At 35.5% G+C, this 15,777-nt stretch overlaps 2 protein-coding genes across 4 annotated transcripts in view; both read right to left on the reverse strand.

Annotated features, from left to right (window-relative positions):
• The window catches only part of LOC113234482 (bromodomain-containing protein 8), a 41,983-nt gene extending 40,427 nt beyond the window's left edge, over positions 1-1,556 (reverse strand). For 2 of the 3 annotated variants that reach the window (XM_026469811.1, XM_026469810.1), the window contains exon 1: positions 1,272-1,556. In XM_026469811.1, the coding sequence (XP_026325596.1) occupies positions 1,272-1,456 (185 nt within the window). In that variant the 5' untranslated portion in view covers positions 1,457-1,556. The remainder of the gene's footprint in view (positions 1-1,271) is intronic. The other variant, XM_026469812.1, reaches the window with a different exon arrangement.
• Positions 1,557-4,959: 3,403 nt separating this feature from the next.
• LOC113234533 (zinc finger protein 600-like) overlaps positions 4,960-15,777 on the reverse strand; it is a 23,499-nt gene continuing 12,681 nt past the window's right edge. Inside the window, exons 10-16 of the mRNA XM_026469877.1 lie at positions 14,151-14,278; positions 12,601-12,718; positions 10,984-11,100; positions 10,787-10,857; positions 9,873-10,011; positions 7,666-7,807; positions 4,960-5,730 (exon numbers count right to left, since the gene is read on the reverse strand). Coding sequence (XP_026325662.1) covers positions 5,063-5,730; positions 7,666-7,807; positions 9,873-10,011; positions 10,787-10,857; positions 10,984-11,100; positions 12,601-12,718; positions 14,151-14,278 — 1,383 coding nt within the window. The 3' untranslated portion in view covers positions 4,960-5,062. The remainder of the gene's footprint in view (positions 5,731-7,665; positions 7,808-9,872; positions 10,012-10,786; positions 10,858-10,983; positions 11,101-12,600; positions 12,719-14,150; positions 14,279-15,777) is intronic.

Here is a 15,777-nt window from a genome sequence, read left to right on the forward strand (position 1 = left end):
ATCTTGCGTAGCAGCCGCCGAAAAGTGTTTTGCTACACTTGGCTGAGTATTTTCTTCTAGCTTCTTCTTCTTCTCAGCTCTTCTGCTTCTCTAGGTCTTGAAAATATGCTACATTCTTGTCTTTATTATCTGGATTCATTTTATTCAAATGATCTTGCAGTCTTGAAGGCTACATTAATTAATTCGAAAATGTTTTTAGACATAGAAGGCACAAAGGCTACGATGGGTCTGTGGGATTTTCTATGAATCTGAATTTAATATATTCCGCACAGTGTTTCAGTCTCTTCTTTATTACTTCCGACATTGTTTTGTTTTGAGAAATACGTAAGTAAGTGTTGAACATAAGTACCGCTTATCTATTACATGCGAAACCACAAATGAAAATAAAATAAATATTACATTGTTTATATAGGATTGGATAAGCAGCACGCACCAACAGGCTCATTAATCTCATTCGACACTCAATCGTACTCAACAAGTAAGAACAAGTATTCTATGAACCAGCCGCTTGATACAGGAATGCACAAATCAGGTTATTTAACAAAAACTTGTTAAAACATGATTGCCTGCTTTCTATTATCTACGAAAATTACCTATCTAGGAATACTAATAACTATTAAAATGCGAAACTGTGTCTGTTGCCTTTTTATTTGTTTGTTTGTGTCTACTTTCATTTCGAAACGGAGCGACCGATTGACATGATTTTATTTTATTTATTCAATAAAACAGGACAGATATATGAACTTCTCGGAGAGAAATATCGAACCGAGTTAGTTTGAGCAATCTCTTAATTAATATTAGTTGATGTTCACAAGTTGTAGTCGAGAGTCGAGAGCTCAGTCGGTGTCCAAGAGTCTTCCTAGATGAAATTACAAATCTCCCCCTAAGCCTCTACACAACGTCCCCATTTTTTTTCTGGATCTCTTACCGCCCTTTAGGCCTGCAGCGCCCACAACGGCGCGTTATCGCTCACTTTGGGAAAGGCTGATCTAGATGACTCGATTTACCTTAATTTTGAATAGATTTGCTTAAAAATCGCATTGAATGAATTTATTTAAAAAATCGCTAGATCGTATACAATTGAATCGATTTTCATAAAAATGGAATCGTAACGTGCATCTCTAGTATCGGTAAACAGTATCCAAAAACATGTTCTTTATCAATGTGCGCTGGCGGGCATAAGATCTTATTCGATGTTCTCCCCCGCCGTTTGCTGGTTTGCGTTGACCCTTAAGTGTTAGTTGCATTTGAAAATTCAAGAGAAAACTAACCTTTTCTGCGAATACCAATCCGGCGGCCTATTAGGCTCCCCCACTGTTTTCAGGGCTCTAGACACTGACATCCAGTTCTGATCACCGCTCCTGACGACGGCCGACGCTAGACATAGTTGTTCTCGTATATTCCAAGTGTCTAAAGGCACTCTTTTCAGCTGCAACCTCTCTTGGATGGAACTCATCTTGTATTTGAGGTTATAATTTCCACAAACTTATTTCGTAACAGTATTATTTTAATTCGACTTTAGAAACATTGTTAGCTCGTCAACAGTGTTTGTTTTAGTGAAATTAAGGGTTTTTAGATGAATATTAATGAAATTAAACTTTCGTTTGACAGTAACGTCGCTGTTTTGTTGTTTGTATTTTAATTCGTTCGGAAATGTTGAAATGGCATACAGAATTTCTCAAACAGCCAACCTTTATGTTTGTAAAATATTTTTTTTAAAGTTTATCGAACATTTTTCGCTTAGAGCATATAGTATTATTATGCTCTAAGATTTTTCATACTTGCTCTTACAAATTTCGTTTTACCAACTGTTGAACGAATGCCACTAACAGGTGTACAATGTGCAAATGGCAAAAATAAAGCATAGCATGCCTAAGACCTGTACAATGTCGATTGCGCCTGTTTCCGAAAAGCTGCACACGTAATAATTAATACCTTTTGTTAGCTGTCATATTTTATTATGGCTCGTTTTATTTATTTTTTCCATCCTATAAGGGTTCGTGAGTTTATCCATCCTCTGAGTTTATAATATGTATTTTGGTCTTAAGAGTATTATTTTCCATCCTGTAAGATTTTGGTTACCACAATGATCTTTTATTGTTGTATAAAAGGTCATTGGGTTACTATAATCCATATTAAAAAAACAAATATATTTTTTTAATATATAATAATTAATAGACACACGCTTGGCCACAATCTCACCTGATGCTAAGCGATAAGAGTGTTTCACTGTGCGCTGTGCAAAAACGAAACGCATAACGTCTTTTTTGCTTTTAAATACATAGAATTATAGCTTTTTCTGACCGCTTAATGCGATTTCGTGTCGATAAGACAATTATTTAGAGTCGTCACCTCCCAAGCAATTTTCTTTAAAACTAACATCATAGTACTGTCTTACTTTATCGTGTTCTCTCTTATTTTTTATTTTTTTCGGGGTTATTAGCTTCTTAAATAACTCGATCATTTTAAAGTGTCATAGGTCATGCGCGCAAGATTCGACTTTATCGCTATAATTTTAGAGATTATTCAACAATTCATAATAATATTGTGTCTCGTTCACTCTCACGTGAAGTCCCCACTCACGACACGGTTCGCCTTCTCACTTCATTTTACTAATTATGAAAGCTTTTTGTGAGGGTGCGTTCCCACTATGTCGTGACGACAGATTGTCGTGCAGTTTACAGTGTTGTGGCTTGTATACTTTAATGAAGTTGTTCACATATCGATTATATATATATATATATATATAATCGATATGTATATATAATCGATTATATATATGTGTGTATATATATATGTATATATATATATATATATATAATTATAATCGATCTATATATATTGTATATATATAGATATCGATGTTCACGACACAATTACACTGTCGTTCACGATTTTTTAACGTTATAACGACAAACTGTCGTCACAGTGGGAACAGCTAGAACGACAATCGTCAGACGATAAAAAAACGTCACGATAAAAACGTGACGACAGATTGTCGCAGCTCCTATTGTCGTCACGATTTATTTATTGCTGTCCGCACGTATTCTGCTCCCTGCCCTCCCCTCTCATACCCAATGCTACTGCAAGCGAGCAGAGGGCCCGCCCTCTGCTCGCTTGCAGTAGCATTGGGTCGTAGCCAGAGATGGGCAAGCGCCCGGGTTTTAACCCGGCGATTTGTTAACGCCGGGTTTAAATCGGATTAAAACTCGAAATCTAGACCAAAAACTAGTTACGTCTAAATATTTGTTGTGAATTGAGTTTTGTTCAAATTTAATTATACATTGTGTTTTCTTTTGTAATGTGCTCTGTAAGTCGTGTTAATAGACTATTAAATGTGGAAATTGTCATCCTTGAATACTCCCAAAATTTTCTATCATCACTTTTCAGTTCATCAATAAACGTTTGACATAACTCAATGCATAACTCTAATGGAATTCATTTTAATAACATTGGATGTACCTACCTAAAACTTTCTTTTCTTTGTTTGCTTCCTCTTCCGCATTTTTAAAAAGTAATAGAGACGAAATGCTTTAGTAATTGTTCTGAAACGAAATGTCATTTCATTTGTTTGAAAAGTATTCTGCCATGTCATTATTGTGACAACTGCGCTCCGATTGGCTAACCCGAGATCGAAACAATTGACGGGTCGACACCCGTTGGCGGGTGTCGTCAACTGTTTCACTTTAAATCGACCAGTTAATTTGAGCTTTGCTATAATGGACGAAAATTGCAAAATTACATATTTAATTACCGATGAAATGTGATTCCGTTTATTGTGTAATTAGATGTTTTGCTGTTTTTCCCACACCACCGAATAGAACAGCACGGCATTGTTAGAGATATTATCTTTATTACAATAAATACAGAATATTTTTTGGAATATACGGAGACGTACACACAGGTCAGTAGTTGGCCTGTCTATATTTCAGTGCAAACGGGAGTTGATTGAATTGTATAGGTAGAAAATAAATATAAAATTATAGTTATTACACTGTAAATATAATAATATAAATGTGGTATGTGAATGTGTGAAAGTGAGTAGGTAATATTATATTAAGTTCCTCTCTCAAATTGTTAAATCTTGCAGTGCCCTAACGGGGTCCATATGAACACATGTTTTAAGTTAAGACCTTTTCTAACATATGGTGGCAATGAATAAATGAATATGAATATGGATATTATAAGAGCTGTACCGCTAATGTGTTACCAGGAATATATGGCCCTTATTTCGTCTCTATTTCTGGTTATACACTCGATGTTCGCTACACTTGGAATTTATAGGCGATTGCATCTATACAAACGCGCGATAGCCTCGATTGTTGCGAACGCAACAGAATCTTTGTAATAAAATTTAATAACTTTCAAAGCAGTAACTAAACGCTCGTCAAGGGCACATTACGTAGGCGTCTATTTTGAAACAATCAACCAATTATTTCATCCCTACCAGAATTGAACGAACTTTTTGTATGAACTCAATAAGGTCAAAAAGGACGTTCACTTTTGAATCGTACTTCTATAAGAAACCACCACTGTTTAGCGATTAATGGCACTACAGGAGTAGTAGGTTTACAGGAGCAAACCTGCTATCTATTGCCAATATATTACGGTCAATTTAAACCGTCTTTTAATTTTACGAGCTCGTCGAGATCCTCATCTTGTACTTGGGTCTGGCGGCTACACCTACAAATCCAAGTGTAGCGATGCAATCGCGTTTGTATTTATGCGTCGCTGCTTAAAATTGCGCGTGTAAAAATGTAGATGATAAGCGACTACTTCGCGTTTGCATCGCCGTGTGTAACATAACGCCGCGTGTCAATCAGTTACCCAAAGTGATTCAGTATCATAGACAAAAGCTACAGTATTTATTGTATATTTTTATTACACCCTGTATTCTTTATTTATTGTTTTAGCAACACTATAATAATACAAGATAAAAAGACTAGTGTGCCAGCGAACTACAACCGTACATATCATTGTTATAATCACTTAAAAACAACATAATTAAAAATATTCTCCACTGGGAAGGGTAGTAAACGACCAACATTTCGTTATGTTTTCATTATTCTCTAATAATTTTATAAAGTGTTCCACCTGCCATAACATATTCACAACCGGCCACATCAATTACGTCATGATTTTCGTATAGATCATCTAACATGTCCACTTCCATGATGTCACCACCTACACCTTCTTGGTGTCCTCCAATTGTTTCTTCATTTACGTTTTCAATAAGAACTTCATTTACGTCATCAACCATACTTTCATCTTCATTTATATATTCAACCATACTTTCGTCATTTACTCCATCATCGGCATCAATATCCTCTTGTGAAACATCTTCAATCAGAGCCTTCTCAACTTGTCTAGCTTCCACTGTATTGTGAGGATCGCAGCTCCCGTCATTACAAATACTAGTTAACTCATTAACTCTTGATGTAACAGGTACGTTATCACCGGTGGGGATTTTAATATTCTTTACGTACATTATGTTCCTGTTATCAATTATATTTGTTGTCTTTTTCTGCTTTTTATATTTATATGGTTTCTTTTTTTTGGCCTTAACAATTGTTTCGCCTGCATTATTGAACACGACATATTCTAAATAGTTGTCCAGTTTTTTATCATTTTCATCCATATAATCACAAATTTCAATTTCTGCCTTTTCCAAGTATTCTTTATCAATTAGTGTACAATCTATCTTCATGTGTGGGTATACCACAATACGCCCTGAAACAAGCAAAAGACAGTATAAGGTTTTAAGACAATTACACATAAAGTATCTGGAGTGGCGGATTTGCCCTAAGACCCAGTAGGCCTGGGCCTAGGGCGGCCAGATTTTAGGGGCGGCCAATCGTGACAAAAAATTCACTTATGATAATAAGAAATAACTCAAAGTACCTAAATATTCTAAGGCTCACGCACAACGTATAACATAATCTTCCTAAATCACACTTTATGTATGTGCTGAGAAGGGGCGGCTGGTACTGACACATGACTAGGGCGCCCAAGACTGCAAATCCGCCACTGAGTACTGTATATTTAGTGTCTTTGTTTATATTTATGTAAATAACCTATGGTATGGAGCTCTTAGGTTTTCACGATTGTTACACATAGGAAACGGAAACTATTTTTCCGGATTTAAATCGCTGATATTTGTTTTTTCAAACAAACCAACGTTTCGGGCCACCAGTTTGGAACTCAGTATTCCGTCGCCCTGAGACATTTGACATGTCCAATGTACCCGTCATTTCACCAGCACCCTTACCCTTCAAAACCGTAACACAGTAATGCTGACATTACTGCTTGGCGGCAGAAATAGGTAAGGTGGCTTTAGTACTTAATTAAAATTAATAAATGAATTTGCTACTAAATTTGAATTACTAGATTTGGTTGGGTATTACTTATTTGACAGTAATTCCCTGGGCCGAGAGGAATATTCGTATTTTATTTTTTATTTTATTTCAACAACAGCTATGAATAACGATTTACAATGAGATTACCAATTAAAGATGTCAACATTCTCATTGTCATATCTGTCGTCCGGTCTCTAAAACGCGACTAAGTGCCAAAATAATTTATGATTCGCTCTGGACCTTTTGGAGGGAAAAGTGTCGTTTTTATTTTGACTTTCAATTATTTTGTGAAATCTAGTTTAAAGTTGAATAGGATAGTGCTATTGTGCCTTAATCGAAGATTAAAACGCGAAATTATACGAATCTCGAACTAAAATACCCGTATCGGCCCGTTTTAAGGAATCCCGAGTCAATCCAAGCACGCCGCCTCAAATTGCCTATCCTCTATGTGGCGGCCATATTTACAGAAACATATTTAAACTTATTCTGCTAAGCGGAAAACTCGACACTGGCGAAATCTTAAAAAGAAGGAACCGCCATTGAGCAAAACGAAGAAGAAGAAGAAAATAATTTATAGAAATGTCATAAAAAACCATAACCAGTTTTAGAATATTGAAATTGTTTAATGATGCTTCAGCTATGCATCGTTAGGGTAAGTTCCGATAAGTCGAACGCGTGAACTAATTTTAACTATTTTTAAAAGATAATCTTGTGCTCTTTCTTTTTCTATTTAAAGCGGATATTTGACCATTTGCCTCTTAGCCGCGTTTTGGGCAGATATAGCTAAATTATCGTAAATTCCCTAACGCACAAGCAAGCAATAAACACATAATCTCAGTACAACCTATAGTACAGGTCCAACCTAGTTTAGGCACCAGTCTTCCACCTCACAATTTTCACTGTATGATGTTCTTTACGATAAATACCCTGTAATTTGTATTGTTAAGGTGGAAAGAACAATAAATTATTATTATTATATTATTACAAAGTACTAAAAAAACCGACCTCAAAAGTCATTCATCCCCTAGTTTGCCCATCCTTAGATGTGCAATATTTTCTTCAAATTTAAATAGGAACACATCTGAGGTACCTTCTTTTCAACAAAATAAAAGAATCATCATAATCGGTTCAGAGTTATCGGGTAACATATAAAAAAACAGAGTAGAATTGAGAACCTCCTCTTTATTTGAAGTCGGATAAAAAGGTAACGACCGCGCGATTCGATCCCACCGCCATCTAGCGGTAAGGCGATGTAACTAAAGTTGTAATTATTAGGCTGTGGTGTTACAATTATGAAAACTGTGCTCACTTGCTTTCCTGCGAGGAAGGTAAACAGAGCGCCCTTTGATGTTGGTGCCGTGAATCTTGACAGAATGGTCGTTGAGATAGTCCAGATGTGAAAAGCGGCGATCACAAGTACTGCAATAGTACAGCATGACTGGTGTGTGTACCTGTTGAACAAAAACATTTATTTTAGGTATGGTAAATTATAGAATGCTAGAAGTGAGACGCAATCTGGCTCTTGTAACTTATATGTTTCGTCTGGTACGGGGAATAATATACAACCCATTTTTGTTGTCCAAGGTAGGCGTTATGGTACCTAGAACGAATCTGGTGGGACTTCATAGAATGAGGTCATTTGCAGTACCTATCACACGATGTAGAGTGAGTGAGATGGTCCCTCTGCCCCGAGCATTTAAGTATCTAAATCAGTTGCTTTAACTTTGACTCCTCGTTGGACCTTTTTGCATGCTCAGAATAAAAATTCGTGTTTTCCGCAGAACGCTATCTGGAGTCCTTGACCGGAGATAGCAGTATTAAGTAACAGGTATTATGTGTTAGTTTAAAATGGAATAACAAATGGATTTTATCAATTTTTTATTAATGTTAATCGGTAATAATTTATTGTTGTGTAGTGTTGTATTTATAATTTTATAAATTTTCATATTTTATTCATTATTGTAATTTACTTAATATTGTTTGTTCATTTAGCTTTAAGTCTTACTACTGCGTTTGGGTTGACTGTAAGCAATAAACAATAAATAAATAAATAATGGCCGTTAGGGTCAATTTACAATGCCGCGAAACGGAATGGAAGCAGATTGTGGTAACTATAATTCTAAAATTTGCTTTTTAAACTGTCTTTTTTTATAATATAAAGTGACGGGGCGAACAAGTCTGGCGCCTGACGGTAACAGCTTATTCTTATCCTTCAAAACCGGAACACAGTAAAGCTGACATTACTGCTTTATAGGAAATGAAACTGTTTTTCATTTCCTATGTGTAATAATCGCGAAAACCTAATTACCGGGGAGCCCGTAGTCTCCCCGGAACTCTCAGGTCGGTAGATAGGGACAGGCGTGTCGCTTACCACCAGGAGCACGATTTGTTCGTCTTGTTACTTGGTGTTATAAAAAAAATTATGCTGAACTTAAAACTTTAACTCATGCTGAGCCAGCGCCTTTTTACTGCCATGACTTCCAACAATATTTAGTTTAATTAGTTCTATGTACAATTGCTCGTTTCTACTTTTTTTTTATTGTTTTTTTTATTTTTAAGTGGTTCAATATGTAATTATAGTGTTTAGTGTTACGGACGGCCGAGACGCGACTGACCGGTCGGAGCAAATGCTCTGATTGGCCGGGGGATAACAGGGCCGGTAGGGTATGGGACACCGTATTGGGTTATTTTTAAAATACTAAAGATCTCGCAGGACTATATTACTAACATCAGAAATAACAACTTTTGTCAAAAACATAATAAATTTACCAAAAATAAACTTTTTTTAAGTTTTTGTTGTACTATCTGTTACCATGCCGGACTGACACGCAGAGGTCCCAGATTCTATTCCCGGGCCGGGATGAATATTTGTATGGCCTACATTTATTTCTCTCGTAAGTTTGGGTGTAATCTGTCTATGTGTGTCCATGGCACCCGCGAGGGTTTCCCCCTAGGGTTTCCCTAGTGCGGGGCTATGTTGAATGCGTGCGTTAATTAATTAAAATCTGACACTTTTTAGATCTGCATTTAGTAGAATAAGTTTAAACGTGCAAGCATATTCCGCGTTGACTCCCAGCCCCGTCCTGCACAGAGTTATTACCGTTTAGAGCAATCTATTTAAATTGAAATTCAGCCACATACTACTTAAGTTATTTTAGCAAATTCTTTTACAATCCATCATGGCTGAATGTGTGTTTGCTTTTTACAATATTTTAGTTCCAGTTGTATTATCTATGGAAAAATAAAATAATAAAAAAACAAAAAACCCGCCAGTTGCGAAATCGACAATTGTTGTGTTGTGAACCATATTTATATTGTATTTATTTCCTTGCAAATGTGATGAAAAACCATTGTATGTATCCCGGGCGGTAAAAAAATACAAAACTCGAATTATTAAAGCCCTCAGCCTTTGGCTTCAGGTTCCTAACATAACCTCGTTAGTAACTTGTTATTTATCGTCCATAATACACAATTTACTATTATCTATCTAATTCAGATTTAAATTTAAAAAAAAACCTTGAGTATATGGTCCCGCGCTTCGCATCGATGCTTAAAACGCAATGGACAAATAGCGCAGAGGTACGGCTTATGCGTGTGGTTGGTTAACATATGACTGACAGCCGACGTGTGGTTGTTGAACATATCTGGACAGTACCTGTTGTGACAATAATTTCGTGACTTACATTAGTGCGTGTAACATGGTGTTATTTTAGACAAAAAATCATATAACAGTGATATAATCTATTAATTCATTCGTAGGCATAAGATACATTTTAAATAATAATAATATATAGATATAGATGCAATAAAAATAAAATAGCTTGTATTTTTAAGTATATTATAAGTGTATTATAGTATATACCACTTTTAAATCGGTGCAAGTGCACTTGCAGGGCAACTGTAGCACTTTCAAATTATCGGGGCAAGTGCACTTGCTGGGCAACTGTAGCACTTTCAAATTATCGGGGTAAGTGCACTTGCAGGGCAACTATAGCACTTTTAAAATTATCGGGGCAAGTGCGCTTGCGGGGCAACTGTAGTACTTTCAAATTATTGCCAAAAGTGTGCCTGTGGAGCAATTTGCATTTGCACGACACAGGGTTTCTTTAATATGGGGCTTAAAAAAAAACAACTGTAGAACTTTCAAGTTACCGAAGCAACTGCACCTGTGTGACAACTGTGGTACTTTCAAATTATCGGAACAAGTGTATTTACGAAGCAAATGTATCGGGGCAAGTGCACTAGTGGTCCAGCTGTAGCACTTCAAATTATCGGGGCAAGTGCACTTGTAGCACTTTTAAATTCTTAGCCACTCTGTACCACACGGAATTTAAATCACTTGCACCTTCAGTCATCTCTTTTTTCGCTTGTTTTAAAAAGTGTACTAATTTACTGAAAAGATAAAAAAGAATTTAATACGTTGTAATTACCTGCATGATACTGATTTTACGGTAGTGTCGTGATGGAGTTTTATGTGCGACTCCATACCTCTTTTGTAGACCTGAAATTAAATAAAAATATGATTAATAATACAAAGGCCGAACAAAGAAAACTTTTTCGACCGATGGCACTTGATCGATCTTGACGATACGAAACAGAGGCTTAGTAAACATGGTTTAGCAATCACCGTTTTGCCGCAGCGCTCGCACAAGTCGTAACCAGAGAGAGGCATGTATGTTAGCTCTCTGTGAACCGTGTGCATGTGTGTGGAGTACTCGAGATGGCAGCTGAGCTGGACATCGCACTGCAAAATATATTTTAATACACAGGGTAAATTAAACCGCTGCGCGTCACAGAAACACAAGGTGTCACTAACGAATTTGGTATAGTTGAAAAAATATTATTTGCACCGATTAATGTTATCTTTTAGTATAACTATAAATTCGTATGAGTAAAATGGGAAGAATGTTATTTTAATTTTAGTGAAATAAACTGTTTTTTTTTCCTTCTATTAGTTTAAAGACAGAGCAGACAGCGAGCCAGCGTAAGTGTAATTGAGAATATTGTCTGGTTTATATATTTTTTAAAATAATATTATTATTGTTCATTACATGTAAATTAGTCGTACATAGTCATAGTCATACCATAATTAAAAAAAAAAATCTATTAAATGTTATTAATAATTTCAACAGATATAAATATTATTAATATTCGATGTTTATCGTGGCGGTGGTGTAGTTAAATTGGATTATGTTGTAAAACGACGAGTCAACAAGGCCAGGCTGAAAATTAGTACTGCGTGGCATACAGCAACAAGGATTATACTGAGCCTGTTCCATCCAGGCACTGTTGTTCTGAGAAGGGGCGGCCCATCCCACAATATTGTTATATTATTATGCTCTGTTCGTATTACTATGTGTAGTAAATGCTTTAAATGGTTTAGAACGACATAGGCTCAAATTGGCTTTTGGATTAGGAATGGAAGCTAATTTTTGTAATGATATTGTGTAGCGTAATGATAAGATAAAATAAGAGCCAAAAATCACATCCCGCGTCGTCCGCGGAATTCTCGCGCATGCTCGAGCATTCCAGAGACCACGCGCGTCTCGCGCATAGAGAAAATTGACGTTTCCATTCCATTACGTCCCGCCGCAATGTAAATTGAGCCTTATCCTTTCTATTGCAATAGGGTAATAAAACCATTAACACTTCTTTTACTTATACCAGGACTTAATGATCTTGATGCATCGTACGAGTCATAGGTACGTTTTAACATAAATGCTTTTTCTGAAATCTAGTTTTGAATTATTTATTTACTTATCAGGTCATAAGGTACTTTGGAAAATACCGATTGCCGATTATTTTCTAACTAATTCAACTAAATTCGTTCCGCATAAAGATGACCAAGTTTAGAATTAAGTGTTTTATTTTTATTTTATAATATAAAGTGACGGGACGAACAAGTCGTGCGCCTGGTGGTGCGCCTGGTGGTAAGCCACACGCCTGTCCATGACAGTTGCAGTGCCACTCAGAGCTTTAAATCGCAAAGATCTGGGGCACTGCGCCCGTCAATCTGAGACGTAAGTTGACACGTTCCATGTGCCTGTCATTTCACCAGCACCCTTACCCTTTAAAACCGGAACGTAGTAATGCAGTGATAGTACCCAACTAGAAGAATAAATTTCTTCGGCAAATCAATGACGGTCTTGTTATGAACCTTGTCACATGTTTTATTTTATTAATTGTCATTCCAGTGTGTAGTGCTTCGAGTAAATTAATGCATGTCTATATCTAAAATACTCACGTAGCAGCAAGTTTTTGGATATAAAGCTTTATATCGAGAGCCGTAGGGTTGTTTACAGATGTGATCACGCTGTTGTTCCACGTTCTCGAATACTTGTCTGCACATTGTGCACCCATTTCTATAATCATATGAATATTACAGTTTATTATCTGCGAAGTTGAAAGACAGTCCGGTGGTATTAATATTGTTTTTCCGGGTCAGTGTTGTCGTTTAACACAAAATATTGGTATACAACTCTAAACCGTTGCGTATACCTGTCTTGCGGATACCTGTATCATAAGTTCCTCTCTCAAATTGTTAACCCTAACGGGGTCCACATGAGCGCATGTACATATCGTCGGTGTAATGTAGAAAGAGCGTACGTCACGTACGTTTCGTATTTCGTATTTTTTCGGGGAGCATATTTTAGGTTTTAATTAAGTTTTAAAATCGATTTTGAAAACAAGATGTAAATACTTTAAAACAGTCGTTAGGCCTCAAAACATGCTTCAAACACCGACTATATACATTAAAAAAAATTTTTAAATTTAAAACTGTTCATTACAAATATTAATAACAAGTTACAGTACATTCAAGGTAGAATCTTAAAATTAAATTTATTACTTTATTTTTTACTTATAATTAAATTGTTTATTTTTAATTCCTTGAAGGAAGTACATAAAAAGAAGAATAACTTGAAAAGAACCAGAGACGTACACCCTTACAATACTAGAAACAAAAACAAACTGATAGTACCAAAAACGAGATTGAAAAGAACTGCTAAGCAAGGTTACTGTCTAAAGATAAAATTGTACAATGAACTACCACCGACTATATCCGAATTGCCCGAATTAGAATTCAAAACAAAGATAAAAAATTTTTTAATTGAAAATCCATTCTATAAAGTTGACGAATATTTTGACCTTATGCATTCAAAAAAATGCTCATTATTTTATAACATTTAATGTATCTATTAATGATTTATTACTTATGCGATTTATATCATAACAATATATTATTATTAAATAATATTTAATTTATGTGTATATTGTGCAAATCTTTGAATTTAGTTCTAGTAGTGTATTGAGAGTGTGCATTAGTTATAGGAAATATTAAATGTTAGTAGTAAATGACTTTGATAAGAATTTTGTACTATTGACGTGCTAAATGTTACGAGCTTTGTGACGTGGCAAATAAAGAAAACAAAAAAAAAAAAAAAAAAAAAAAAAAAAAGATTATTTATTCTTTTCTAGTGAGTTGCGTTAATATGTAAGGTACAACAATTAGATCAATGACCAGCTTGTGTATGCCTCCTCTGATATTGATCTTTCATATAAAATCTTTTTAATTTAATGTAATATATGTAATGTAATATAATCATCAATGATCAATGAACATTCATTGATCATTGATGATTATACGATTTTATGTATAATTGATGTATTACATAATACAATCATTCATCTTAAATGTAAGTAATCATTATTTCATAGGTAAGTAAATTACACTTGAAATATCACATTGATTAAACTCGGTGTTAAACAAATTATATAGTATAAGCGTATACTCACGGAATGTCTTTAACCTCGTCGTGCCCGTACCTCACTACGTGTTCTTGAAAAGCTTTGTCGTCAGCGAAAAAGAATTTGCAGTGGGCACAGTGGTAACGAGGATCGCCAAGCTCGTGGTGGTTTATTCGCTGCAATAACATTATGTACCTTTATTTATTTGAATGAATATGATGTTCTTTTAATCCATTACGCGTCTCACAGACACATGGCGTGTCGATGGCAGGACGCCACAGCAAAAAAAGACGTTAGGGACACCGTGTGTCATTAAAACGAGTGACGGGTTAAATACAAAAATTATCGTGACTCTCAGACTTATTAACTATCTAAGCGAGCTAGTAGAGCTCCTTGTGAACGAGTTCGTCCAGGTAAGTATTGTCACCTCACCTATTTCTGCCGCCAAGCAGTAATGTGAGCATTACTGTGTTCCGGTTTGGAAGGGTAAAGGTGCTGGCGAAATTACAATAATAACTTCTTATATATGAGACAAGCAATTGAAATGATACTGTTTAACATGGTATGGCAATATATAATTTTGGATATTGTACGTCTTTCGGATGAATGACACACATGTACGCATTCACACATTCCACCCTTACAGACACATATGCACATACTTGCACTCACATACACTAACCCTATTTATTAATCTATTTTTAGTCTGAAAAGTTGAAAATGACTATAATTTGTATTAGTTGCAACACCAGTTATAGCAGAGGTAGTCAGTTTCATCATAAGTCATAAAAAGTCTTTGATGTTGGCTCCGCCCAAATTTGTGAAACAAATATATGCCTGAAGTTCCCGTGGCATGCGACAGGAGATGTTGAATTTTGCGCATTAAAAGTACCAAATTCGTTTTAGAGGAATAACTCTAAAACTAAAGGGATTAAAAAAATCCGTAGTGACAGTTCTCGATCATGCATAAATATAATTAATTATCTACTTTTTGTCCTAATAACCTGTAGCATTTCGGAGATAAATCGAAAAAAATGTGAAAATTAGAGGTCATTTCGTGTTTTTTACCTGTCGAGGAAACTTTATTGTTTTATTTTCTGATTAATGTCTATGCTTGAATATATCGTGTAGTTACTCATACAATATTTTATTTTTAACTTTAAAGTGGATATACCCCTCTAAAATCAAATGGAAGATTAGGAATTTTTCCTCTGCTCCCTCTTAAAGTAATACAAGAGCAAGATTACTATTAATATTACAGAAGAACGATGTTTCCTAACACAGGCCCTAACAAGCCTAAATGGAAACATCCGCCCCTGTACTATGCACTTTAAAATGAACGAATAAAACATTTTATTTATTTTATTTAAATTATAGGCACATGGGACTTCCAACTTATGTCTCATGGTGACTTCTTGACAGGGTCAAATCTTTGCGATTTCACGCTCTGAACGGCATTGCAACTGTTATGTATAGGTGTGTCGCTTACCACCAGGTGCACGACTTGTTCGTCTCGATCACTTTCCAATTAATTTCAAATTAAATTTCGTACATAGATTCCGAGAAACTTCGAACCCAATGTCTCTGCTAGGCGGTAGATTAAACCATGAGGCTACCACGGATTTTTAATATTAGGGGTTAAAGTATGAAATTGCCGTTTTATTGCAATAGGTTC

Source organism: Hyposmocoma kahamanoa, unplaced genomic scaffold (assembly GCF_003589595.1).
Source record: "Hyposmocoma kahamanoa isolate Upper Pololo Valley unplaced genomic scaffold, ASM358959v1 84, whole genome shotgun sequence".
NCBI classification, from domain to species: domain Eukaryota; kingdom Metazoa; phylum Arthropoda; class Insecta; order Lepidoptera; family Cosmopterigidae; genus Hyposmocoma; species Hyposmocoma kahamanoa.